At 48.5% G+C, this 27377-nt stretch overlaps 2 protein-coding genes across 2 annotated transcripts in view; both read left to right on the forward strand.

The window, feature by feature from the left end:
* Positions 1–12619, forward strand: part of LOC135806140 (probable methyltransferase TARBP1) — a 31905-nt gene extending 19286 nt beyond the window's left edge. Inside the window, exons 22-28 of the mRNA XM_065320291.1 lie at positions 1073–1159; positions 5968–6152; positions 6615–6696; positions 7384–7813; positions 8780–8904; positions 9484–9623; positions 11323–12619. Of these exons, the coding sequence (XP_065176363.1) occupies positions 1073–1159; positions 5968–6152; positions 6615–6696; positions 7384–7813; positions 8780–8904; positions 9484–9623; positions 11323–11515 (1242 nt within the window). The 3' untranslated portion in view covers positions 11516–12619. The remainder of the gene's footprint in view (positions 1–1072; positions 1160–5967; positions 6153–6614; positions 6697–7383; positions 7814–8779; positions 8905–9483; positions 9624–11322) is intronic.
* A 4539-nt stretch (positions 12620–17158) lies between these two features.
* Positions 17159–18813, forward strand: LOC135806141 (CCAAT/enhancer-binding protein beta-like). The gene has a single exon (XM_065320292.1). The coding sequence runs from the start codon at positions 17282–17284 to the stop codon at positions 18128–18130; it is 849 nt and encodes a 282-aa protein (XP_065176364.1). The 5' UTR covers positions 17159–17281; the 3' UTR covers positions 18131–18813.
* The last annotated feature ends 8564 nt before the right edge of the window (positions 18814–27377 follow it).

Genomic DNA, 27377 nt, shown 5'->3' on the forward strand with positions numbered 1-27377 from the left:
CGTTTGCTGTTGCCAGGGCCGTGTTTGTATTGGTGTGTCCCCGTTGAGTTTGCCGGGGCACCATGTTTGTAACGGCATTCCCGTTTGCTGTTGCCGAGGCCGTGTTTGTATTGGTGCGTTCCCGTTGAGTTTGCCGGGACACCATGTTTGTAGCGGCGTTCCTGTTTGCTGTTGCCGGGGCCGTGTTTGTATTGGTGCATTCCCGTGCCCAGGGGGCACCGCGTTTGTCAATTGTGCTTGTTTGAAGTTGCCAGGCCAATCCCGTAATGCGCACCCGTTTGCTGTTGCCGGGTAACAGGTTTGTCAATTGTGCTTGTTGCAAATTGCCGTGCTGTGCGATTAGTAAGGCGTTAAGAATTACGAGCCATGCATTGGCTTGTGCCCGACGGCTCTTTGCGGTACATGGCAATTTGCTATCATTGGTGATATTTCAAAGAGTGACGAATGTGAAGAAAAAAAAGATAATGGCAAACCCCCACAACTAGGTTCTCTGCTTGGTGATGCTGGTTTCGTGCGAGCAAGGTTTTGCAAGCATATTGCAATGTGGAGTACTTGCTTGTGTATACATAATAATATTATTATGCTTGGCCGTAAGGCCTAGCGGGTTTGTGCACGCACACTTGGGTGTGTGGTGGTAGGTGCACGCATGTGGGTTAAACTTTGTTAGAGTTGATTCGTCATTTCATAGGAAAGGTGCTCCCCATACCGCGGAGCTCGCTCTTTTCCACCGACTGCTTTGACACTTGACTGACTCATGACTGCCATCCAGAGCGCAGGAGAAGTCCACCGAGCCTTCCACTCGGCAAACCTGCAACTCATACTCGTACTGTTGAGTCGTCATTCTTTGAAATATTCTCTAAAAAAAATAGTTTCCTCGGAGACAGAAATGCTATAACACTTAGAATGCGGACACACTTCAGGTTTAACAGGAACATTTTGAAAGTTTTCCATGAGTATACTTCTTTCAAGCCTTCTCTTTTCTGCAAGCCAAGGAAATAATTATTAGAAAGGCATCTTCTAATACTAGTCAATGATGTGATTGTGCACACTGGACTTTGTGCATTTTGTGCAGATCAAGAGTCATCGTGTTCCAGCCATGTGTCCACTACTCTGTGTGTCAGTGCATATGGCACGCCTGCTATCACCAGATGCACAGCAGGTAAGTGTAGAATGGAGTGTAGATACTGTGCAGAGTGAAGTTATACATGAAAAGTGCAAGACAATTCAACGGTGCCTTGTAGATTCTGTTCACTTGGATGAAGATCACCTCTTTGCCCCTCATTTACGGTGCTGCCTGTCATTACCTCCATCACAGTTAAACAGTTGAAACAGAGAGGTTCCAGTTAAAAATGTTACACAAATGCTGCAACATGATGACAGTTGTGGCGATGGCGATTTTGGACCAGACATGTCTAGTAATGCAACGGCTCTGTAACACAAAAAAACAAAAAAACAAAAACAAGGTGGACCAAATATATCCCGTGTGACTACCTGCAGCCAAGGAAATTGAGCACAACACGGAGGTTTAGCATGACGAATTTCGTGTTCGAGTTCGCGAACATTTTCCGGTTCACGAACTTGATTGCGAATTTTCGTTCAGAAAAGCAGTCAAAACACGAATTGTGGATTTGTGTGAGGACAGTCATAAAATTACTACAGTCGTCCCTCTCTAATCCAGCACTTTATAAACCAGCACCCTCGATAAACCAGCACAATTTTCAGGAGCCAAAATGTCCTCTTCATGCACATTGCAGCAGTAAATCAGATTTGTTAATCCAGCACCCTCCCTAATCCAGCAGATCTTCCGTGGCACAAATGGTGCCGGATTATAGAGGGACCACTGTACGCTGTGTGGACCACTGTACGCTGTGTGGACCACTGTACGCTGTGTGGACCACTGTACGCTGTGTGGACCACTGTACGCTGTGTGGACCACTGTACGCTGTGTGGACCACTGTACGCTGTGTGGACCACTGTACGCTGTGTGGACCACTGTACGCTGTGTGGACCACTGTACGCTGTGTGGACCACTGTACGCTGTGTGGACCACTGTACGCTGTGTGGACCACTGTACGCTGTGTGGACCACTGTACGCTGTGTGGACCACTGTACGCTGTGTGGACCACTGTACGCTGTGTGGACCACTGTACGCTGTATACGCTGTACACATGTACAACCTGTCAACGTCTTGCAAGTGTGAATTCTGCTTCCTAATCCTCATCATCACGCAAATTCCGTCACTAAGTTCAACATTCACTGGAGTGTGAACACGAACGCGGATTTCATCTTGCTAAATCTCTGTAATAAGAAGTACATCTGGATGAAGATTATGGATAAAAAGAAAGGACAAAATGTTACGAGTTATGATTAACTGTCCACCAACGTAACCAGATCATATACGGTCAGCGAGTGCGACAAAATGGCAAAAAAAATGACAAGGAGTACTGAGACATTCAACGACCTGACTCTCGCACTCGCTGACTGTATATAATCTGGTTACGTTGGTGGACAGTTAGTCATAACTCATAACATTTTGTCCTTTCTCTTTACGTAATCAAGTAGTGTTCTTCACTGTCCGAAGGGTGCTCAATACCATTATACCTGTCTCTTTATCCATGATTACTTTGGCTCAGCACCCGAGGATGAAGATTAGACAATAATATTACTCACAGTGGACAGTGTCGTCATCCTCTTCTTCAGTCATGGGACGACCTGAATGTTCGCGGTTGCTACATTCGCCATAGCATCCACAAACATCCATTCAGGGAAGGGATTGGGTTTGGCAAGAGCATCTGTTTTCTTGGCAGCCGGTCTTGCAGGAACACTTGACAAATTCCAAGACTGCACGTGGTGTTGCAGCAGCCGAGAGCCGATCAATGTGCGGCTGGCCATTGGATCGCTGCCAACCATGGCTTCCAGCATGCGCTTTGGGGACAGCGGGTTGGGCTTCTAGTGTATGTCGCCTAATAGCTGCCTGGAAGTTGGCCCTTGCAGCATGTTTCCTCAGAGGGTCGTGGCATGGGGGCAGTCTGCTGGGATCCTTGGCACTATCCACTATCCAGCAAACAAAACAACTCAAAGCGCTTAAAACTGGTCTGGCCGGCCATAGAACATGCAGACAAACCACTCAATTTCCGCCATGGCGCCTACGGAGAGAGGGTTGAAGTCTTTGCCATGTTCCGTCATTGCAGTTCTTGCCAGACCTCCCTTACTTCCAGCACTGGTCAGGAGCTGGAAAGCATTGCTCTTGCCTTTTATTTGGATCTCACTGACTGCATCGCACCCGGTGAATGCATGCATGCCGATCAGGGCATCACACGCGGAAGTTCCTAGTGTAGAGCCAATCTTTGACAGATTCAGGAGCCGTACTTTGGTCCTGGGACCAGGCATAAACAGTAGCAGTGGCGGATCCAGGATCCGAAACAAGGGGGGGGGGGGGTGGGGGGCACACTACAGGCTCAATGGAACAAGTTTACTTTTACAATGACTTTTGTGATACTTGAACATGTAAATGTATGGGCACTATTGGTATAATATAACAATCAGCAATTGTACCAACCAAACGGAAAAAGACCTGTTTTATGATGTTTGTGATGTTTTATGAATTGATGTAATTATTTAGTTCAAGTTGTATAGTAAAATGATTAATTTCTAATGCTGGTATGCAAGTGTGAAATACTCGTACTATTAGTTCAGCTATCAGCAGTGATTGCGTTGGAAAGCAGCATACGCCTGGGCTTCATCCGTGCAAACCGGTCGATGACGGCATCCACATCAAGGGCGATGTCCTTATGGACGAAGAGTAGAATCAGGTCGTTGAGACGCTGATTGCCCATGGTGCTGCGCAACTTGGTCTTGATGTAGCCAAGTGCGGAGTTGCTGCGCTCAACAGTTGCTGTTGTGACCGGTGCAACAAGCAGAATCGATCTACGGACCCGGTGAACCAGTGCATGAATGTGTACAGTGCATGCAGTACAGCGACTGGGCCTTGTAATCTACACAGGAAGTGCGCGCGAGCTCGGTTTCGATCGAGATCAGTAAAAAAAAAGTCGGTCGGCGCTTCTGAAGGGGGGGGGGGGGCGCACGTGCCCCCTTTGCCCCCCTCTAAATCCGCCACTGAGTAGCTTCATAATAGTCAGGGAAGCGGTGGCTTAGTCCGCACCCCGAAACCGCTACGTCAATGTCCGGCGACTTGATTGTAACAGAATTAAAGCCTTCTGTACAAGCATGGTAAGCATGCTGCAGAAGCCGAGTATCTGCCTCTTCGTGCAAGCAGTCGAGCCGGCAGCACTCCGTTGTGGTGGTGGTGAGGCCATCAGGTGACACTAGCATGACACAGCTAATACTGTCTGTTGTGTACAGCTGTCTACCATTCAGGTGGCTGGTGTAGACATCAGTTGACCATCCTGCTACAAGGAAGCTTACAAGCTCAGTCTTGCTGCTGCCACTTGACAAGAATTTTGCCCATTGCTTCAGCGTGTGCTGTTGCCCACTTGAAATTCGTAGTCGGATCTCACCATGAGATTGTGCTCGCTGATTTCGCTCAACATCCTTGATGGAATACTCTGGGTATGTGTCTGCCACAAAGTCGATGCGGCGAAATTGGGGGAAATTCCTTGCAAGGCACATAAAAACATGCTTTGCCAGTTCTCCGAGCGGACCTGGCAAGGAAGTCAGCTTGAGGGTCCGTAGTAGAGCCATGGCATCAACATTTAATGCAGCTGAAGATGGAGGTGCTGGTTCATGACTGGTACTGTCAGTCTCGCTGAGGAGATGTAGCAGTGCGGCCGGCCTTGTTTGTCTTCACCAAGGTGCCTTCTGAAGAGCATAGCGACATGGGTGCAGCTGAAAGTGGATAGGAAAGAACTTCTCGAATGTCAAGATGACCCTGCTGGGCAATAACGGGCAATTACGGCCATCTTGGTGAAGAGTGCACAATCTGCCTTGAGCACAGCTACTTTCAAAGCACTGCGTGTGGTTGGACGCTTCCTTGCATACGGTAAACGTGAGCTTCTGTATGGGGTCATGGAACTTCTCACACTGCTTGACAAAGCGATTCTTGATGAATATTCGAAACGCTTCTCTTCCCTGGTGTTCCGCTTCTAGCAAGTCCTTCGTGATCTGCTCAGAGCACATCAAACCTGACGTGAGGTTCACCAAGTCGGCAGAATCTCTATCCAGCGATTCGTCACCAAAAGGATCGACTCAGCCGCATATGGTTGCCTCCACCTGTTGCACATCATCCTCAACTCTCGGCATGCGTGGCAGATGCGTGATGACACTCTTTGTGCAACACATCAGCTTCACGGGAACATTCCCCAAGTCCCTTGAGCTAGAGACAGGAATCTGCAAATTGCGCACCAGGATTCTAGCCAGGAAGAAATTGTAGGGGGTGGGGAGGGGGAGGGGGAGGGGGAGGGGGAGGGGGGAGGTTAGGGGAAACAAAAAGTTCACCTATTTTTCCATGTTTCACCATTGCCTTGTCCCGAAAATGCCATGCACGGGTGCACAGAGTGCCCGGGACGATCGACCTGTGGACGCAGTCGTATTTTGCTGTGCAAACTGAAAAACACAAAATGGAAAAATAAGTAGGGTGGTGCGCTATCAGAGTACGGGGGGGGGGGGGGGCTGATTTTTACTTTCAAGTACTACTATTACTACTACTATTCATATAGATGTGACACTCGGAGAGAGTTCCGGTTGCTCATGACAGTGCTCAATACATCTAGGTGCAGAGCCTAGTACAAAGTGGCTGATGATCGGTAAATACCGTGAAACTCAGAGTTACAGCAGAAACGCGTTTGATTCCTTCTTTCAAGTGTGTATAGATGCAACATGGGTTGCCTGGGATAGGGGTGAACCCACCTTAACATAAGGGCCTGCTCCCGGTGTGCACGGATGAAGGACATTGGAGTGATGTTTGTATTGTGTGTAATGTGCTCCACATGTGTGTTTGTGTGTATTCAGAGATTCATCTCGGAAGCCCTGCAATTGATAATGCCCTGGTGCCAGTCGCAACACAATACTGTGCGTGCGTACGCCCTAGCCACGGTGGAAGCACTGTGGACGACGTGCAAGGATGTCGGTCTGACTGACGTGCTTCAGCGCTTCTCCATTGTAGAATCGTGCGTTCACTTTTCCAAATGCAACTGGTAAGGGTGTTATGCAAAAAATTGGAAATTGCAGCAGACTCGAGCTTTACATATGGAGATATATTACAAGTAATTTTGTGCAATTTGTACCACAACTCCACTGTGTAATAATGGACTAAAGAGGGCTATGAATATTTACTAACTAAATTACTTGCCAGTTTTCAGTTAAGGGGGTAAGCATTCCGAATGTGGTTACATGAGAAGACCTGAAATACAAGACACTTATTTTAGTGATTCCTGCTAATAGAGAGGTTTCGCTTCACGTTGTTCTGTACTATACCGTGAAATTTCACGTCGGTGTGGCAAATTTTGGCGTCGAAACTCCCGTTCATGACGTGAGCTGAGGTCAACTCACGTTCGACGTGAACGCGAGTTTCACGGTGTAGTGCAGAACAACGTGAAGCGAAACCTCTCTAATATTTTGTGTGTTCTCTTCCTATGCTATTCTTGGTCTTGGTCCAGGGAGAGCTTGCGTGCCAAGCAGCGCGTATGTGATGACTTCTTCTTCTCAACGCTTCGCCCGTCACGTGACTATAGCATTGAGGTATATGAATGTGGAATGATTGACTGGAACTATGTACGCTGCTGTTACCATGTCTTTGCTGATATACACTCTATCAGCATCATTGGGGACATGGGGAAAAGTGTGTGTCAGGTACTCTGATCACTTACGTTCTTCAACATGTTGAGCAACGTACAATTTGCGCAAAGATTAGCATGCTATAAATGGAATATTGAAATCACGCCACCAAAGACTCTTTGTGGCGACAGAACTGCTAAAATTCGACACAAATTCAATGCACCGGTCCATTCTCCATCCTAGCCCGATCTTCATCCATTTCTGATAAGGGAAGTGGAGATATGACTTCTTCTATTTTATCTCCTCCAGACGAGAAATGGATGAAGACCTTGGCTAGGATGGATAACGGAGTTGTGCAATGAATTTATCTGCCTGATCTAAAGTATCGTTTTATCAATGCTTTTGCTGGTAATGGCGAACAGCATCCAACCAGCCAGTTCCTACAGGAATAAAAAGTGTCGTGGGGAAAAAGTTTTTAAAAAACCCAGCTGTTTGTGTATAGTCCGGGTCCTAAAGACGTTATCAGACATCCTATTGTACCTGATTTGAAGACATTATCAGACAACCTATTGTACCTGATTTGGTCCTAGCTCCACTTATTGGGGTGATGAACTTGCTGTGTTTCTTTCTTGCCTTTGGATACTACTGCAGACGGTGTTTTACACAGTCCCCGTACTCACACATCTTGTTGAGGAGGAGTGGATTCCACCAAAGACCTTCATATCAGCATGGCCAGCTGAGCTGGTCAATACCAGGACAACTTGCGATGGCTCTTGGGTGCTCAGGAATTCCCTTGATTACAGTGGTCTTTTGGAACAAAAGAGCCGGGCAGACGCTGACACATCAAGTGCAGAGCAACACGAGTCGCCATCTGTAGCCAATGCAGTGGTTGCTCATGATCAGGTCACTCCAGCCACGGACAGCTCTGATGTTCAGCAAAAAATCACTCGCCTGGAGAACTTCCTGCCCTCTTCCAGTGATGAGTTGAGATTCTACCAGCAGCTGCGCAAAGAAGGCCGTGACAACCGTGGCAATCTAATCCTGGTAACCTCGTTGCTGGAGAAAGTGCCAAATGTTGGTGGTAAGCAGTGTTGTGGGGTGGCGTCAACAGGGCTGACTGGTGTGGAGAAGAGATGTATTGGTATACTTTTGTTCTGATTAGCTGTGTGCTCGGACCGTTTTCTTTTGGCTTGCACCGTCTACGAGTGGCAGATCCTACGTCATGATTTGTGTTACTAGCACATTACATTTTAAGCGGGAGAGCTTGGAAGCTCAGAGCCCTACGCTATGCTTTTTTGCCTAGCTCATCGTGCATGTTATTAGAACTGATGGAAATGTTTTTTTTTCATTGATTGGCTACATCATTGTATTGCAAAAACGTTTCAATCAGTTTGAATATGAGTTAGGCAAAAGAAGGGTTATATAAAATTATTGCGGTCTTATAGTGTTTTATGTCGACCATGAATGTTGGCTACAATGCCCAACCATACCACAATGAACTGATCGGCTACATCATTGTATTGCAAAAAGTTTCCATCTGTTCGAATAACATGCATGATGAGCTAGGCAAAAAAAGCATAGCGTAGGGCCCTGAGCGAAAGAAATAAACTTTCTCTTTGCATTCTAGGGTTACACGACACCGTCTACCACTTTGATGATCTAGCTAGGCAAAAAAGCATAGGGAATTAGGGATGTTATAAATGTTTCATTTCTCATATTTTTTCAAGCCATAACCTGGGATTCGAACCAACACTATCGCCCTGCGCATTCCCCCCGACACACTTCGCATTCATACTCATTCTTCCAAGTTGCTTCACGTTATGATCTTGCATTTGAAAGCCATGTTTAAATATTGTGGCCAGCTGTCTTTGATGGTACGGTACGGGACAGGTACGGGATAGCGCCAGGCATGCCGACGGTACAAACAAACACGGAATTAAAGCTGTGTGGACCCTGGCTAACGCCAGACGTTACTGAAGTAACGTCTTTTGCATAGCTACGGGAACAAATATCTTATGTCTGACATTGTTTCCACTTGTGCTTCTAGGCCTGTGTCGAACGTGTGAAATATTTGGTGTTTCAAAGCTGGTCATACCCAACAAACACATTCTGGAGGACAAGCGTTTCTCAGCCCTCAGTGTAACATCAGAGAAGTGGATTCCAATTCAGGAGGTATACATTCACCAAGGTCAACAGTTGTTTTGTGTGACAGCACGAGTCAGAATGTCATGGATTGATAATATTATTTCATGGACTGCACTTGACGTGCAGTCCTTGCTAGCTGCTGCACGCGATCGATTTTTATGGCGCTCGCTTGTTCATACTTGCTCTGTGACGCCCCAACGGCCTTAGGGCTATGGGCTTGTGATGATGATGATGATGACGAGGAGGTTATCTGTGTTGAAAGCAGTCCACAGGCATTGCTTTCAATGCACAGCCAACAATTGTTGCCAGTTCCCACATTTCCATGCATTCGTCTGCCTTACTGGAAGTAGTTGTGGCATTCTTTGCTGGAAATACAATGTGTGCTGGAGAATGTAGCTCATATGTCTGACATGGCATCCACCGTACAATTTATAATGTGTCCGTGTATGTGCGCCATGATCACTGCATGATGTGTACTTCACTTTGTTATTGATATCAACACCTGGCTGGATGACGTAGACTGATACAGGCGATGCTTTGTGACGCAGTGTGGGTGTACATGCCTCCAACTGCATGCCTGTGTCTGTTCTTGATGTGTGCTTGCAGGTGAAACCGACGGAGGTGAGGGACTATGTGCGCTACATGCGTGACGAGTGTGGCTACAGTATTGTAGGTGTTGAGCAGACTGCTCACAGTCGCTCACTGGAACACTATCAATTCAAGCAGAAAACCCTTTTGTTGCTGGGGTAAGTCTCAAAAGGTTGTTTTGTATCAGCCTTATGCCAAGTCCACCTCTCTATACTTCTCTCTTGTGTAATGGCGGAGTGAGCTGAATCACTTACACTGGCCAATTCGGTCACAGCTTCCTCACAGTGTCTGTTGCGTTCGTTATTGCAACAGCACTAGGGATGAAGCTTTCTGGGGGGGGGGCTGAAATTTCGCCATGGCGAGCGGGTCCGGTATCAGTGCTGACACCAAGTGTTGCGTTCGTTATTGCAACAGCACTAGGGATGAAGGCCCACAAACACATTCTCATCAGTCCAACACATCAATCATTGCACTCAGTTCCAAACTACAACTACACTCGATGAAGACAGACGAAGTGGAGAACACAGGGAACAGAGTAGGCATGTAAGCAGCACAGGCACGCAACAGTTACCGCTGGTGCATACGAGGTACATGTGCGTACGGAAGGTGTGAAAAAGGAAGCGGGGTCAAGTTACATGTGGATGCACTATGCCAAATATATAGGCACAAGTAGGTGACTGTACAGTGTCTTGCCAAAGAATGCTATTTAGTACTGGAGCTGTTGGATATTCAGAGTCTATCATGCGGTTGAACGCTCGGGAATGTGGGAAATCCTCATTCAGATTCTCGTCTGGCGGATTTGAGAAGAAAAGAACTGCAGTGACTTGTAATTCTGAACCTAAGGTTCAGAACACTTTGCCCTTTGTATCAACGGACAGTTTGGACAAAAATGCAACCTTTTAGTCTCCGGGGAAATATAGAGTTACCTTTTTTTCATGTTGTAAAGTATTAAAGTTCTCCATAACATACTCACTCAATTAGAAGCCCCTCTTGAATAATAGCCCTCATGCGAAGACCATTTGCAATAATGCAAGCCCCTCTCAAATAGACGTGAGGACTACTGTTCGCAAAGCATAGGGTGACCAGGCACCTAGTGCCATGTTCGGTAAGGTCAAGTGCATACAAGACATCACGTGCATGTACAATCATGTACATACCAGTACATGTCTAGGTCGATGCAGTGCGTGTGAACTAACTTGAGGCCGAGTTGATTTGGGTATTACAGTTTTACTTGTAGGTATTTGATTGGAGTTCCGGTATGCATTGAAGCGATGAAAGCCCCTCTCAAATAGAAGCCTCCTCAAAATTGGCATTGGAAAATAGAAGCCGGGTGCATAATCGAGTGAGTATGGTACCTGTCCCGGTCCTATAAACCACACTAACTTAGCTCTGCCGCTTGCTACTGATGCTGTTGCTACTGCTGCTGCTGCTGCTGCTGCTGCTGCTGCTGCTGCTGCTGCTGCTGCTGCTGCTGCTGCTGCTGCTGCTGCTGCTGCTACGGATGCTGGTGCTGCTGCTGCGCTTCAGTTCGTCAATATCACCCTCACAGCCAATTTTGTGACAGCGCTAATTTGCACACTCCGGGTGTTCCTTCGTATTATAACTGCCTTATTTGCATCAATGAGTCATTCTGTGTGATGAAGACCAGTATGGCTGAATGTAAAAAATGTTTGTATTAAACCAAAAAATTTGTTTCCTTTTGGAGTAGTCCAGCTTCTCTCCTCTGGTACATTCGGGGGTTTTGGGACCGGGCCGTGTGCCGGTTTGTGATTCTTCTGGTCACCAACTAACTTCAAACCTCTGTGAATAGCTGATAGTGAACTGTTACTGTTGTTTCTGTCCTTGTGCCTAAATTAGAAACGAAAGAGAAGGCATACCGGTGGAGCTGATCCAGTTGATGGATGAATGTGTGGAGATTCCCCAGCTTGGAGTCATTCGCTCGCTGAATGTGCATGTGAGTGGTGCCATTCTGGTCTGGGAATATACCAAGCAGCAGGTGGTAGCGGCCTCGCACGGCAACGGTGCTTCCAACAACGCAGGACTCAGCTAAGAATTCATTGCTGTCTAATGGTGTCAGATCAATGTGTATTAGTGCTGCTGCACTGCCAGCTCCACTCAGCCTTCGTCCTGCTCCCAGGAGATGTCACGAGAGATATCATTCTGTGACTCCCAGCTAAGCAGTGCCCAATCTACCAGTTGCTGGAACACAGCAGGCATGAACTCTCCTGCATTTCATTGGTGTTTCCATATGGGAAATTATGACCGTTTTTCATTAGAATGACTCATCCTAGTGCTGCCAGCTGGATTCTGGTCCAACGGCAATGGCGCAGATGTGGAATTTGATCAATGGTGATAGTAACCCCATTGCTTGCAGTCACGGTTTGCAAGAGAGAGGAACACCACCTGTTGCTGGGGAATATCCGCATGTCCATCATTCACTGCTGCGTACGGCTGGCTGGATGGCGATATGCTATGCAACACTCTCCATATCCGCTCAGCTGGAATCAAGACTGCAGGAACCTTTTGCTTCAGGATCATGCGAGATCTAGTCTTGGACACGGTGTGTGTAAGTCCATTGAGCTTGCTCTTGCATCGGCTGTAGCTGGATTCCAGTATGGCCCATCTCCTGCTTTGCCAGCCCGGCACTGGCTTCAAGTTATCTGGGGGGCCGGGAGTCACAGTGTGTGACTCATTTCTTGGCTCAGCTTCCTTCCTATCTCATTTCCTTGCTTCGTGCAATGTTCTAACTTCTGGTCGCACTTGTGTGCACCCTACCTGTGTATCTGTACTCGGTACGGGAGCTACTTTTGAAGTAGTCTTTTGCTGAAAGCGTCTTTTGGTACAGATTTGCTTTCTAGTCTGCAGTGAATCAAGGCACGCTGTGCTCCCAGAGTTTAATTTGAAGTGAATATTATTTTTGGTGATAGGAAGGCCCAAGAAGGCAAAGGCCCATGAACAGCATGTTTTGCGAGGATATTGCTTCGAAGTATTTTTTCTTGTGAGCTGGGGATTTGGGAGTGTGATTGTTTCTGTTTTGTTGTGCTGGAACATCAATGGCCCTGTTTCAGGGTTTCAACTGCCTTTGATGAGATCATTGGTTTATTCACAAATTCTTAACAATTATGCAACTGACTTGAATGAAACTTGAGCTTGACGTTGTCAGTGTTTGTACTCTTCTTGTATTTGGCATGCAGTGATAAGGTTAGTACTAAGTACTGGTAGGTACCACTATCACCCTCACCCCATACCCCAGCTTGCTCTTCACACAGTTCAGTCTCAGTCTCCAGTCCAGGGTAGTAGAGCTTTTTCATTGTCTGCCTCAGTCAGGATGGAGCCTATTCCTGATGATGTAGTCTGTTTGGCCATGTACACGTGGTGTCGTCTCAGGAGTCCAGAACTCCAGATGCCAGTTGTGGTGTTCTGCCAGGTGTTCCTGTCTCCCCATCATGAATGGACAGTTGGATACTACTCAGTAGTAGATCATTGATCTACTGCGTACATGTAGTAGTGTCACACTGTGTGTCTATCTCTACTAGTACTGCTTACAATCACTAGTACTACTTACTAGTAGTAGGCAGTTGTCCGAAATCATGAATGGCCCCTTGACAAAGTGGTCCAGGCCTAGTTGGGTGTGTTGGGATGATCAGCTTTACATGTTGCCCAAAGCTTGACACCAGCACTTGAAGCACTTGAGCTGAATGGACATTGTCATCATAATTTTGTTGGTCTAAAAACTCTGCTGTAGGCCCATTCAGGACTAGTCGACTGCATGCTACTGGAAATGATCAGTGCAGTGGCACCTTCACACCTGACCCGACCTGCTAGAAACTACATGATTGTAGTCCTCCAGTACCCGCATGATCGTGGTATGTGCAGTGTGCTCATTTTTACAGTGTAGTCTGGGAGTGGAGAAAGGACTGAATGACTATGTCCCAGTGCAGTGACCTATTCATGCTCCTCGTCAAGTATTGGTTTGATATGATGTTGATAAGGGCAGCGCCTACGTGATATTTGTTGGTAGGAGAAATTCCTGAGCCCTTTCATCAATCATCCTGGCATGTGTTCCTTGCCCCCTAGGCCCTACTTCTAGAAGATGTCATTTGCTCCGTGTCTCTTTGATGCTCCCTCTAGCATTGCTTGTATACATGTATGTGGGCACCCATCTAGATGTGCATGCTCTGTAGTGTACATGTATTACTATTAGAAGAGCAAAGTTTGGACTACTGACAGTCTGTACTCCTGAGCTGTCTTACAGACCTATATTGCCAGCAGATATGGTCAGTGCCTTCGAAAGGCCTAGTCGGACATATAATGGCTTCTGTGCTGCGTGTGTTGATTTGCTCCCCCCCCCCCCCCAACCAAAAATCTATTTGATGGTTTTGTCTATCGACTTTGGTGTTCCAGGCTGCACCCTATTTTCCGTCATACGTACCCAGTTGCCCCTCCTGTCTGTTTCTGCAAGGCTATTAAAAAAGGGCTGCTCAGTCTGTATTGAATGGCAGAGGATTTCAGGCGTTCCCGAAATCCCCAATGAATGTTCTACAGTTTGTAATGGTAATGTAGATAGTCCATCAGCCAGGCTGTGGACAGCATTACAATGTAGTACTAGTACTATAGTACCAAGAGTAGCCTAGCGCCTGCAGCCCTCCCCAACCATTTACATTGCAGTAAACAATTTAGCTTGGTCCTTTGCACTGTTAGTCTTGCAGGTGGCTAACTAGGGACTACTAACTGGCGCGCAAGGGTGTATGTATGTATGGTGTTTACCACAACTGCCCAACTATATCGGACTACATGTACCTACATGACTGAGTCTGCATGCCATCTTCTTCTTCTTGCTTCTTGTTGCTTGTTTCTTCTTGCTTCTTGTTTCTTCTTGCTTTCTTGCTTCTTGTTGCTTGTTTCTTCTTGCTTCTTGTTTCTTCTTGCTTCTTCTTGCTTGTTTCTTCTTGCTTGTTTCTTCTTGCTTCTTGTTGCTTGTTTCTTCTTGCTTCTTGTTGCTTGTTTCAACGTACAGTCATGCACACGTATGTAAGGCCAGAGGGCATGGTAATAGTGTACTTGCACTTTTCATAATGTCAATAGCAGACCTCAGGAATGGAGGCTGTCATGGCTACGTGTTTGAGTTCAAGGGAATCCGAAACTGAGTTTAGTCGTTTCAAGACCACTCACATTATGATTATGTGAATAATACATTCAATTGTCTTGTGATGCGCAGTATTGACAGCTTTGAGCACAAATGCCATTCTCACATTCTTGGTTCTGACTGTTTGTCATCAAGGTCATGTTGCGGTGTACTTGTGTAGAAGTACTGGTGCGTATGGCAGTGGCGTAGCCAGGGGGGGTGCTTTGGGTGCCCAAGCACCCCCCTCAAAAATTTCAGGTGCCATTTTCGTACTGCTGTGGATCTACGCCCGCCCGCGATCGAGACTCGACGTCGACAGGGTAGAAGTGAAAGAGAAGTGGCAACGTCGTTTTGTGATCCGCAAGTCGAATGGATTCTTATGAAAATGTCGATCTTGAAGTATTTCAGTCGAGGGAAGTCGAAGAGACCAGATACCAGTAGCAGCAGTGCCAGTGCCATTTCCGAATCTGACGAATCTAATTGCGAAATTGTCGAAGTCGAAGACTCGGAAGAGCCGCAGTTGTCGCCCTTGGCTGTACCAGTAGCAGTCGTCCGAAATGACATCGGTACCTTTATGGAGGACATTGCGAAGGGTGCACCGCTCGACGACGACGTGATGTTTGCCCTGCTAAAGGACCATGTCCAACCGGATAGTTCGTTTGTTTTCCCGAAGAATGGTGGCCGGTCTTTTCAGCCCCGCTGGCTCGATGTATACAAGCCATGGCTGGTGTTTAGCCCTTCGCTTTCCGGCGGAGTCTGCGTGGATTGAACGAACTTCAACAATTGTCTGTATTATATTCTGGGTCTAACCACACTCTGTCAATCTCTTACCATCCAACTTCTGTAGCAAAGTACTGTGCGTTTCATACGATTATCTGACTTTTTATTGAATCATTGGTGGAATGGAAAATAATGAAATAGATGCAAAAATGAAGGATTTGGCACTCAATATCGAAAATTTTTCCGGGGGAGGGCCCCCGGACCCCCCCCCTTTTTTCCCGCAGGCCCACACTTCCAGTGAGCACCCCCCTCAGCCACAATCCTGGCTACGCCCCTGTATGGCAGTAGTGGTGACAGGGACTGCGTAGCGCATTCAGTAAAATATCCCATAATAATTAATTATATGCCCATAATTATTACTGACAGACACGCTCACCTGCTCACTGCATGCATGCACTGCACCACTGGTCGGTCAGTGAGTGTAGTGACAGCGGATGAATAGCAGTGCAGCTGATCTTGGCGTCTTGCTTGGTGTGATGCAATAGCGCAGTCGAAGAAGACAACTGACGTCAATGCAAATCCACCGCATGACGCTCGACGCTGTTTGCAAGCAAAGGCGCTAGGCCGAGGTTATCGTGGTTATGCACGTGAGCCAGCACTTATAGCAGCTATCTACGTACGTGGGGTAGTGCGTGCAGGGTGCACACTGTACTACTCACTAGTACAGTAGTAGTAGTACAGTGGTAGTACCAACCAACCAACCACCAGTGCAGTAGATCTACTAGTACTAGTAGTACTCAGTAGTAGTAGTACTACATGTAGTACAACTTAGTAGTGGGCACGGAGCTGTGTCACGCGACCGGTACCGGTAGGCATTCACGCTGCGTGGAACTGGTTGAGTCCACATTCGACCAGCCCCAGAACACCCAAGAAATGCCCACGCTATCGAGCAAAGTGCGGTCGTTACGATGTTTTTCTCGCTTCAAAGACAAGTAAGTCATTTGCCACATCCAGCAGTTTCCCTGCTAAGCTATCAACCATGATCAACAGGCTGAGCGGGGACTATGCTGAAGCAGCAAGGATATCATGTTCGGAGTGAGCTTTTTAGGCAAACCCGCCATTACCACCTGTGACCAGTGCAGGACGGACTGGGAGTGACAGACACCAACCAACCACCAAGGCAACCAAGGAACAGTGGGTCGTATTCGTTGTGACGATCATACTGATGAGATGACCCCAGGCCAGAGAGATGGGTCAGAGTCTACATACCGCCTACTTTTGGAAACGGCAAAGAGCTAAAGCTTCAGTGTAGGTTTTTGGGGCACGACTTCCCCTGATTATACTGACATTGTCTGCCATAATATTGCTTGTAGTCTTCATGTATGATACTTTGGGCACTCGATCCATATTTTTCACAGAACCATGTTTGAGCTAGCTAGGACATAGGCGCGGCAGTGTTCATGGTGTTGGGCCGTTTTTGGTGACAAGAGAGCTGCCAATACTTGCGCTGTCAACAGGAGAAAGAAGTATGATTCTATGAATGACCTCTCAATCTCCAGATTTGTGCACGCGACATAAAATCAGTTCCATTCACGACGTCGGCGACTACGCGCGCGAGACCTAGCTTGGTCGCGAGTGTACGGTATACGCGAGGGGTGCCGAAAAAGCCGCGTGCACGTGCCATACCCCATGTACGGGTACGCGTGGGTGAGAATGATTACGTCATGCTGCCTAAAATGTATGGATGAAATCACAAAGATGTCATTTTCCGTTCGGCATTGCCCCAACTTACTTCGATCGAGCTGGCTGGCAGTGCTGCATTTTGTGATGAAGGAGCGTCGTATAAAAGTTGCAAAGCTTACAACAAGTGGTCAGTTCAGTCGAGTTGTAGATACGGTAGTGAAGAAAGTTGTGGGATCGTGAGATCTGACAGTATTTCCTTCTACAAGTTTGTTATGAGAGTAGGCGAAGATGGACGACTTGTTTTCGGAGGGTCTGTTCGGAAACGACGCAAACTCAAGCTTTATGCAGTCTTTGGCTGATCTTACTCAGGTAGATGGTCCCGGTAGCAATAATTTCTTCCGATACACTCAGTCCGAGCAAACGCCTACTACGTGCCACGTGGCGGCCATGAGCAACCCATCCACGAGCTGGAGTGTTCCCACTCTGGGATCCAGAGCGCATTCCCAAGATCGAGTCAACAACTTGTGTGACCCGTTCAGTGATCAACCTCTTGATCAATCACTTCTCGGCCTGACGCAGGATTTTACTAGCTACAGAAGTCCTTCCCGGACCACTCCCACCACGTCAGCCTCGGGAATGCTAACATCTGTGTCAGTAGCTGACTTCACTGACCTGAGTCCTGGACGGACTGGCCCAGCATCGTCAATTGGATCTCCAGCAGCAGCAGCAGCGACCCCAGGATTACTGGCTTCTGCTTCATCACCAGAAGGCTCACAGGCACCAGGGTCGAGCACTGTGTTTGGAGGTAGCTGTGTGAATGGTACTGGTCAAGACAGACATGGTCCTCATCGTGTGCAGAAGGCGGGGGGTGCTGCATCGCCTGGCTCTCATTCACCATGCGCCAGCGACGAGTACAAAATGTCACAGGAGTACCGGATGAAGCGCGAGAGGAATAATGCTGCCGTTCGTAAAAGCCGAATCAAGGCCAAGCAGAAGTCAAAGGAAACGGAAGAGGAGGTGTCAGACCTTCGGCAGGAGAATTTGGAGCTGAAGCGCAGCTTGGATGCTCTGCGTGGCCAATTGGAAACCCTGCGTGCGCTACAGCCAGACTTGTTTGATGAGGATGATGGTCAGTGATGCTACAAAACTATCACAGTGTTCTTTGAACTGCTTTTATTCTACAGCTGCACATCATAGCACTCCATCGTATACTTGCGATCCCCTGCTTGTGTTCCTGAACCATGTTTTATTGAGATCCTGGACGTCGGATGATCTCTTTTGTTGGACAAACGCGTTTGCGGTCTCCATCCTTTCCATTGTTCTAATTCTTTGTCATGTTCATACTTCAGTTGCATGGCCTTGACTTTCTCTTACTGTCCCTGCTGGTTCTATGCTCAGTCTTGATTGCTACTAGTGCAATCATGTTTTCTGTAATCGATCTCTGCAATGTATGCTGAATTGCTCCGTCCTCAAGCCCACCTTGCCCGTTTCTGGCGGTGGTGTTGAATCCCAACGACTTCCATTGACTTCTTATTATTTTTACTAGAGATGACTTTTTAGCTCCCTTGTGTCTTCTGAATGAAGAAAACCCTCGTTTTATTGTCAACATTTTAGCACATATTCACCCGCGTTTCAATGATGATCCTTCCTCATAGCTGTGCTATGCACCATTTGCAATCATAACCTGACTTATATCTACCTAATACTTAGCCCGGTTCCACAATTATGTCACTGATTTACATGTATTTCGGTCACAAGTTTTTATTAATTGGGTCACTTTAGATCAACTTGAAAATTGAAAATACATGTATACCACAATACTACCTATTGTTAGATTTGGATGTCTCTCTCTTATCATGCTGTTTGGGACAGTGTTGGGAGTCTGGGATCCATTGGCATTGCTATTGCTGTCTAACGTACTGCATATTGGTGCACTGTGTGTTGATAGGTTACTGAAAATCCCTCTCTTTGGACAATATCAAGATTGCTGACACTCTGGCATCGATCTTCCGCGCAGACTGACTGTATGATCTTGGCAACTAAGCAAGAACTGTCACTTGCGAGTCTAAAATCATGCAAGATGTGGTCTAAATCATGGTGAAAATTATCGTGATCCGCGGAAAGCAACACCTGCTCATATCATCGACTTCGCTGTGAGTAAACCTGACAAAATACTTCTATTCAGACAATCTCATGCTTCGAATTTGTACGACTCGTACATGTTCGATTGTACGAATCCGTATCCCGAGAGCACGGATTCGGATCCAGCCAACCCACCAGAGCCGGATTCGACGGACGGGTACGACCAAGAGTACATAACTGTACTCTTGGTACGACTCATATCTACTCAAAACTCCCAATAATCATGATAATCGTACACTAGGTACTAGGTCAAGAGTTCACCACAATGCACAATGCAGAATTAAAAATTCTAGAAGAGAGTACGGGATGAGCTGTAGCAACGCGGTTGCTAAGGCCTTGAAACGGATGCATCCATCGATGCGCGAGAGGGGTACGGCCAGGCTACAACCACACTTGGCGTCTACTTTTCACCTATCTTTGTCACTACCTCAGTACCATTTGTGACTTGTAAACTACGTGTACCTCTCCTTCTCATTGTGAATGATTTAGCACTTGTGATAGTTGTGTCTGGTAGGGTTCAGAACACCTCCATTCTGCACTATTCCTTTTGTGTTGATATATCACATATGTGAGTAAGTTGAGTGTTTACACCTCAGTGCGCCAATATCTTTTCTATAAAATAGCATTATTCAGCTAAACCCCTTCATTCAACAACTGCTTCTCCTCTGATGAGTTCCCCATTATTAGGGAGGTTTAGTTCCCACGTAACGGAAACGCGTACGTGGGTGATCCACGTAAAGTGGATGAAGGGCATCCACGTTGCAATGTTGTGTTTAGTCACACGGAACAAACAAAAGCATGAAGCGAAAGGCCCAAACCTGGTCAAAGACGAAGCTACCCGGGCCTAAGAAGCTCATCGAATATTTTTATTTCGTGCTTCGGAAATTTCTTCAGCTGAGCACCCTCACAGCTCGCAAAATGCGCTCCATTCTGATTTTCACCCACGTTCTGGCGGAACGTGGGTGAGCCTCCATACACGGTATGTCGTGAATCAGAAAACGTATATCAAAATGGGTCACGGCCTTATTATTTTTCTGAGTGCAATAAAGAGTTGAGTTCTGGAAAAAAAAAAAAAAAAACGTCTGTACGTGGTTGGTCACTGAGTATCACGTGGTACACACACGTAAAGTACCCACGGATTACGTGGGACTAAACCTCCCTAGTGTCATAGCCCGAGAGTGAGGGCTTGTAACTTTTAACTTACTGCTGATAGCTACTGTGCGTAGAACGTGGACACACTGTGTCTTCCGGACCGTAGTTGGAACAGTTATTGTACAATATACTATACGGTGTGTGCCGGCGAGGTCACCTACCCAGTGAGACTGTAAAAATGATAGGTTTGGCTGCTGTCAATAGATGAAGCGCACGACTGTGCATTTGCAGTAGAAAGTGCAATACCTGTAGTGTAGTTATGAATTCGCTTTATAGTAGTAGTACGCTAGGTGTGGATGTGCGTGATTGCAGCTGCTTGACCATTGACTGGCTATGCTTTTAATCAAGTACATGTTGCGGTCCAGACGCCGGGTCTAGGCTTGCCCCGTTCTAATACCCTTTCACACTTTGCGTATCTTATGATGACAGCCGCTTCTAGATCACGCAGACCTGTGCGTGTATGTGTGTGCGTGTGCGTGTCCGATCGCCGTTCCGCGCAGCGGACAAAGTAGCAGTTTAGCTGCATGTTTAGCAAGTACTATCGCTACTGCCGCTGCTTGCTGTTTTCTACAATGTGTTATATCATAGCATGCTGCTGCTTTTAGCGAGAGGTTCTTTCGGTGCTCTTCTTCCAAACAGGAACATATTCTCTGCTCTGACGAGATCAGTTGGTTATGTGTGTGTTGGGTTAGGATTGGGTGAAGTTGCGTTATGCCAGCCGTGACTATACTTGTCACAAAACGTTCCGAGGGTTAGAGACGACACAGCCATGGGCGAGACTAACCGGAACACGCTGTCCGAGCGAGTTGCCACAAGTGGTGCTGTGACCAGGATGGCTGGCAAGAACGAGGCAACAAAGTTCACCATTCCTAGAAGAGGCGCGAAGATCTCGGCCAGGCGCTTGTAGACGGTGCAAGCGCAGTCTAAGTATATTGAAGATGTTCAATGTATCCTGCCTCACTACTGGTTGTGTTGTTGTGGGTGCGGAAACTGGCCTCCACCAGGGAATAAAGAGGTTTGTTCTCTTGTGCTCGATTGGCATGGCGCAGTGATGACTGAGCTGCCTTTTGTGATGAGAATTGCATGCTGCATGATGGGCATACAGTTCGTAAGGAGGGGTATGGATGTGTCGTATCTCTCTAGTCTGTTTGGTCTAGTCCTCAGGCTGGGATGCCAGCCGGAGTGATTAGGGTGAAATATTGGCGGCCTTGTGCGCGAGGGATCATGGCATGATGTTGAGAGGCATGCATGATGCGGCTTGCACTGGTCGGCTAGGCTAAATGTGTGATGAAGGGGAATCCGGATGGCGCACGAGGCTCCGCGAGATGTCGCAAGTCAGGCGTGGGATCGGGAAACCTGATGCGACGGTGGTCGCTTGGCATGTTCACACGGCGGTTAGGGTTACAGTGGTTGAGTACGCTGTGCCCACGTGCAATTGGGGTATGCACTCGTAGGCGCGCGTGGGCCGTGATCGGACGGCAGCGGCGTGGCTGAGTATTATCAGGCGAGCTGAGGCGAAGAAGACTGAGTTCTTCGCGGATCAGTCGTCCTGCTAGCCCTATTGTTTTGTCTACTTTGCTCGTTCTTTTGCTGTGTTGACGATGGCTCAGCAACAGCAACAACAAGGCAGAGGTGTGGATGCGCCTGCTGCAAATGTTCATCAACCGTTAGTAGCTGGTGGTGCTGCTGCGGTGGGTGGCCCTGGTGCAGTGATGGCTGCAGCAGGGGGAGCGGTAGCTGGTGCTGGAGGAGCGCCAGTTGCTCCAGCCTTCCGGAGGCCTGCGGTGATGCCCGAGGCCTACGATGGTTCCGGAGACTGGGTGGAGTATATCCAGTACTTCGATCAGTGCGCGCAGGTGAACGGGTGGAATGACCCGCAGAAAGCGCAGTACTTAGCGGTACGCCTCAGAGGTGGGGCGCAACGCTTTTTGGCTACTATACCGGCTGCAAGACGGGCCGTATGGCAGCATGTGAGTGCGGACCTTGAGCGAAGGTTCGCACCACCTGCTAATGAGCGGCAGTTTAAGGCTCAATTCCGCACGAGGAGGCGTAAATCCGGTGAGGATTTAGCGCATCTGGCGGATGATCTGCGTCGGCTGGTGGTGCGGGCGTACCCCAACATGCCGGGTGGGTTACAGGATGAGCTGGTGAGGGACCAGTTCATCGAGGCGGTATCTCCTGTGGCCTTGAGAGTGAGGCTGCAGGAGAATCCTCCGGCGACGGTGCAGGCGGCATTAGAGATGGCGCTGCACCTGGAAAAGGTTTGGCGAAGTGTTGACTTGCCAAGCGAAGCTCCGCAGAGGCTGGTGGGCCCCTACGGAGAGAGCCCGCAAACACAGTTGGTGGCGGCCGCTGTGGATGTTGCTGAGGCTCCAGCGAGAGGACAGACGGACGTCCTCGAGCGTACTTTGAGCAGCCTGGTGAGGACGCTCGACCAACTACTGGAGAGGCGTGATGCTCCAAGTGGTCAAGGAGGGCGAGGCCGAGGAAGAACTCGGGATCAGGAGCCCGCTCGACGAGTGAAGATGTTCACTTGTTGGAACTGTGGTGAACCGGGCCACAGGGCAGCCCAATGTCCTCGTGAAGCGCAGACGGGGCGCGGAGGATACGATGGCTCGAGGAGGGGGCCTTTTGGGAAACGGCCAGTGACTGGGGCGATGGCCCACGTGCCTGGTCAGACCATTTCTTTGGGTCGAGAGTGTAATCCGACAGCACCTGATGAGCGTGCTGTCGAACAATCCATTCCTATGGTCGGATGCGACTCTGGAACGGGGATGTTGACCACGGGGACAATCGATGGGTTGTCAGTGGAGATGCTGGTAGATACTGGAGCGGCTGTAAGCTTAGTATCTGCGGATCTAGCCAGGAAGCTGGGCTACGATCCGGATCGACTCACGGCGGATGCGCCTGGGTTGAAGTTTTGCGGGGCAGATGGTAAGCCTTTGGTGGTGAACGGAAAAGTGGTTGTTCACCTTGGCGTTCAAGGATGTGTTTGTTCGCCGAAAATGCGGGTAGTCGATGGGCTACGATTTCCATGTGTGCTGGGACGTGATGTGCTGTCCAGCATTCCCTGTAACATAACCTCTGCGAATGGCAAGCTATGTTTCAAGGTCGAAGAAAGGCGAGGGGGTGGTGCAGATGAGGCTCCGCTCCGCTTGCAGGAGAAGATTGTTCTCCCACCACACCACGAGATGACCGTGGCGGCTGTGGTGGACACTCTTGCATTCGATGGGATGCTAGAGTTGGGGCTCACGGAACCAGATTGTGGGACTGCGAGCGACCCTGGTCTCTTGGTGGCAAAGTGTGTTGTGCGGCCACAAGAGAATCGTGTTCCCGTGCGATTGATGAATTGCACGGCGGAACAAATCACTCTGCCCAAGAGAGCCCAGATTGGCAAGCTGTGTGCAGTTGCAACTGTGGTGGACGGTAGTGAAGAGTTGGACGAGGCGAATGACTGGTGTAGCTACGGGGCTAACCAGGATTTGTGGTCTGTACTGCGAGTGGGGAACCCCGATGGTGGTCCCGGCGCAGGGAAGCGCTCTCCAGGCGGGAAGAGGCTGCTTGAAACCGGTGGTGGTGATGACGATGGTCGGTCACACCATTGTGCGATGAGGGATGATGAGGCAGTACACGAGGCCGACGTTGACCAGCGTGGTCGTGGTACGATGCCTGATGGCTGTTGCTCTCAGGAGGGTAACCGGGAGGCATGCTCCCCACCTGATACAGGCAACAGCGAGCAGCCTGTGGTTGAGGCCGAGCAGTTGGCTAGGCTCAGAACCTTGGTCGAGCAGTACAGATGTGTATTCGCTATGAACATGTCCGAGCTGGGTCGGACAGACGTGTTGAAACACGAGATTAGGACTAGCTGTGATGGTCCAGTTTATGAGCCCGCAAGGAGATTGCCTTGGAGCTCGCGAGAAACATGTCGGAAGTTGGTTGACGACATGCTTGAACAGGGTGTGATCGAAGAATCGGTCAGTCCATGGTCTTCACCAGTTGTGTTGGTGCGGAAGAAGGACGGATCGACGAGGTTCTGTGTTGATTATCGGAGAGTCAATGCAATAACCGTGAAAGATCCATACCCACTCCCGCGTATTGATGATACGTTGGACGCGTTGGGCGGTGCGATGTACTTCTCGACGCTTGATCTGTGCTCTGGGTATCATCAGATGCCAATGGACGAGGCAGACAAGGCCAAGACGGCATTTTCCACGCCTGATGGGCACTATGAGTTCAATGTGATGCCATTTGGTGTGTGCAATGGCCCGAGCTCATTTCAACGGCTGATGAGTGCCGTTTTGCGAGGTCTGCAGTGGCAGATGTGCCTGGTATACCTCGATGATATTATCGTGTTCTCAAAGACGTTTGACGAACACTTGGAACGACTGGAAGCAGTGTTCCAAAGACTACTGGAGGCTGGTCTTCGGTTGAAACCCTCGAAATGTCATCTGTTGAGGACAGAAGTCAATTTCTTGGGTCATGTTGTCACGAAGGATGGTGTGCGCACCGATCCGGACAAGATTGAGACCGTGTCAGAGTGGCGGTGCCCAAAGAACGTAGCAGAGGTGCGTTCTTTTATGGGTTTCTGTGGCTACTATCGACGGTTTGTGAAGGATTTTGCATCCATTTCTCGGCCGCTGGTGAAGCTGACGAGGCAAAACCAGAGGTTTTCATGGGATGGCGAGTGTGAGATCGCATTCCAATTACTGAAACAGAAGATGTCTTCAGCACCCACGTTGGCGTATCCGAGGTTTGAGACCGATGCGCCCCCATTTGTAGTCGATGTGGACGCAAGTGGTCATGGTTTAGGAGCTGTGTTGTCCCAGACCGACGCAGATGGTCGGGAGCGACCTATTGCGTATGCAAGCAGAGGGTTGAACTCTGCAGAGAGGAATTATGGCTCGACGAAGAGTGAACTCCTCGGACTAGTGTGGGCATTTAGGCATTTCAGATGCTATTTGCTGGGTCGAAGGTTTGTCGTGCGCACAGACCATCAAGCACTAAAATACCTGAACCGTTTCAAAGAACCAAGTGCGATCGTGGCGCGGTGGCTTGAGTTTCTGAGTGATTTCGATTACGAGGTGCGTTATCGGAAAGGTAAAGTCCATGCCAATGCTGATGGCTTGTCTCGACAAGTGCAGGATCAGAGGTGTGGCACCACAGTCCCTGATGAGGTGATCGCTGTGGTATCAGACGAAAGGAGCTCAGTGGCGAACGCTGAGTCGGTCCAGAGTGACCTTCCTACGCCCTTTGTGCGGCGACGAAACTGGACATCAGCTGATTGGGCTGATGTTCAGCAACGTGATCATGAATTGACACGGCTGAGTGAGTGGCTCAGCTCCGGGTCATCTTCGCCTGACTTGACTGGTGTGAGTCCGGCTCTGAGGCATTATTTCCGAGGACGAAAATGTCTTGTGGTGCGAGAGGACGTGATATGTCGCGTTTTGCACAGTGAGAACGCAGGAGAGGGCACAAAGTTTCAAATTTTGGTGCCAGTTGCGTTGCGCGGTCAGGTGCTGAGTGAGTACCATGATCATCTAGGTCACTTAGGCGTGACTAGAACGTATCACCAGATTCGTTGTGAGTGAGGTGAAGGAACCTGAAGATGCTGAGTCTGTCGAAACGCCCCCGGCTGATGTGTATGTGCCGGACCCTACAGACTTGTTGTATTGGGATTCTGATGAGGATGCCCAGCATGAGACGTATGGCGGCGTGGACGATGTTGGCGGCCAACCAGTTGTGCAGATCCCGCTACCAGTCAACCAGCCACCGCCACAACCAGCCCAGATTGCGGTTCAGACTCGAGCTGGGAGGACCGTCCGGCCACCGCAGTACTTTGGAATGCAAACCCAGTTGAGAAGACGACGGTAAGCCGAATGTTGTCGCCACGAGGACGTGGCAGTCTTTTCGAAGGCGCGGGGAGATGTCATAGCCCGAGAGTGAGGGCTTGTAACTTTTAACTTACTGCTGATAGCTACTGTGCGTAGAACGTGGACACACTGTGTCTTCCGGACCGTAGTTGGAACAGTTATTGTACAATATACTATACGGTGTGTGCCGGCGAGGTCACCTACCCAGTGAGACTGTAAAAATGATAGGTTTGGCTGCTGTCAATAGATGAAGCGCACGACTGTGCATTTGCAGTAGAAAGTGCAATACCTGTAGTGTAGTTATGAATTCGCTTTATAGTAGTAGTACGCTAGGTGTGGATGTGCGTGATTGCAGCTGCTTGACCATTGACTGGCTATGCTTTTAATCAAGTACATGTTGCGGTCCAGACGCCGGGTCTAGGCTTGCCCCGTTCTAATACCCTTTCACACTTTGCGTATCTTATGATGACAGCCGCTTCTAGATCACGCAGACCTGTGCGTGTCTGTGTGTGCGTGTGCGTGTCCGATCGCCGTTCCGCGCAGCGGACAAAGTAGCAGTTTAGCTGCATGTTTAGCAAGTACTATCGCTACTGCCGCTGCTTGCTGTTTTCTACAATGTGTTATATCATAGCATGCTGCTGCTTTTAGCGAGAGGTTCTTTCGGTGCTCTTCTTCCAAACAGGAACATATTCTCTGCTCTGACGAGATCAGTTGGTTATGTGTGTGTTGGGTTAGGATTGGGTGAAGTTGCGTTATGCCAGCCGTGACTATACTTGTCACAAAACGTTCCGAGGGTTAGAGACGACACAGCCATGGGCGAGACTAACCGGAACACGCTGTCCGAGCGAGTTATCACACTAGTATCTCTATGGAACGAAACAAGACTTGTCAGGAGTACTACTACTTGCTTTCGTGGAGTGTGGCTGGTGAACTGTTCGTGCTGTGATCTGGAAGCGTCATAATGGTCTCGTCGGGTCAAAATGAAAAACCTATTACTACTGTATTTGACGGACCTATTGAAGATGGCAACAAAGAATTAATAGCAATAAAGAGAACAAATTCTGCAGTCATCGCCACACTACAACGAAGTCATGAAAGTTTACCAGAATTAATTTTCTTGTCACATTCATCAGTGGAGGTTTATCCGCGTGTTCTTCGGCGATGGCTCGAAGATTAGCCGTACAGATAGCACGCTGATTTTCAGACACTGGTGTAAAATT

This window comes from Sycon ciliatum, chromosome 1, assembly GCF_964019385.1.
Source record: "Sycon ciliatum chromosome 1, ocSycCili1.1, whole genome shotgun sequence".
NCBI classification, from domain to species: Eukaryota; Metazoa; Porifera; class Calcarea; order Leucosolenida; family Sycettidae; genus Sycon; species Sycon ciliatum.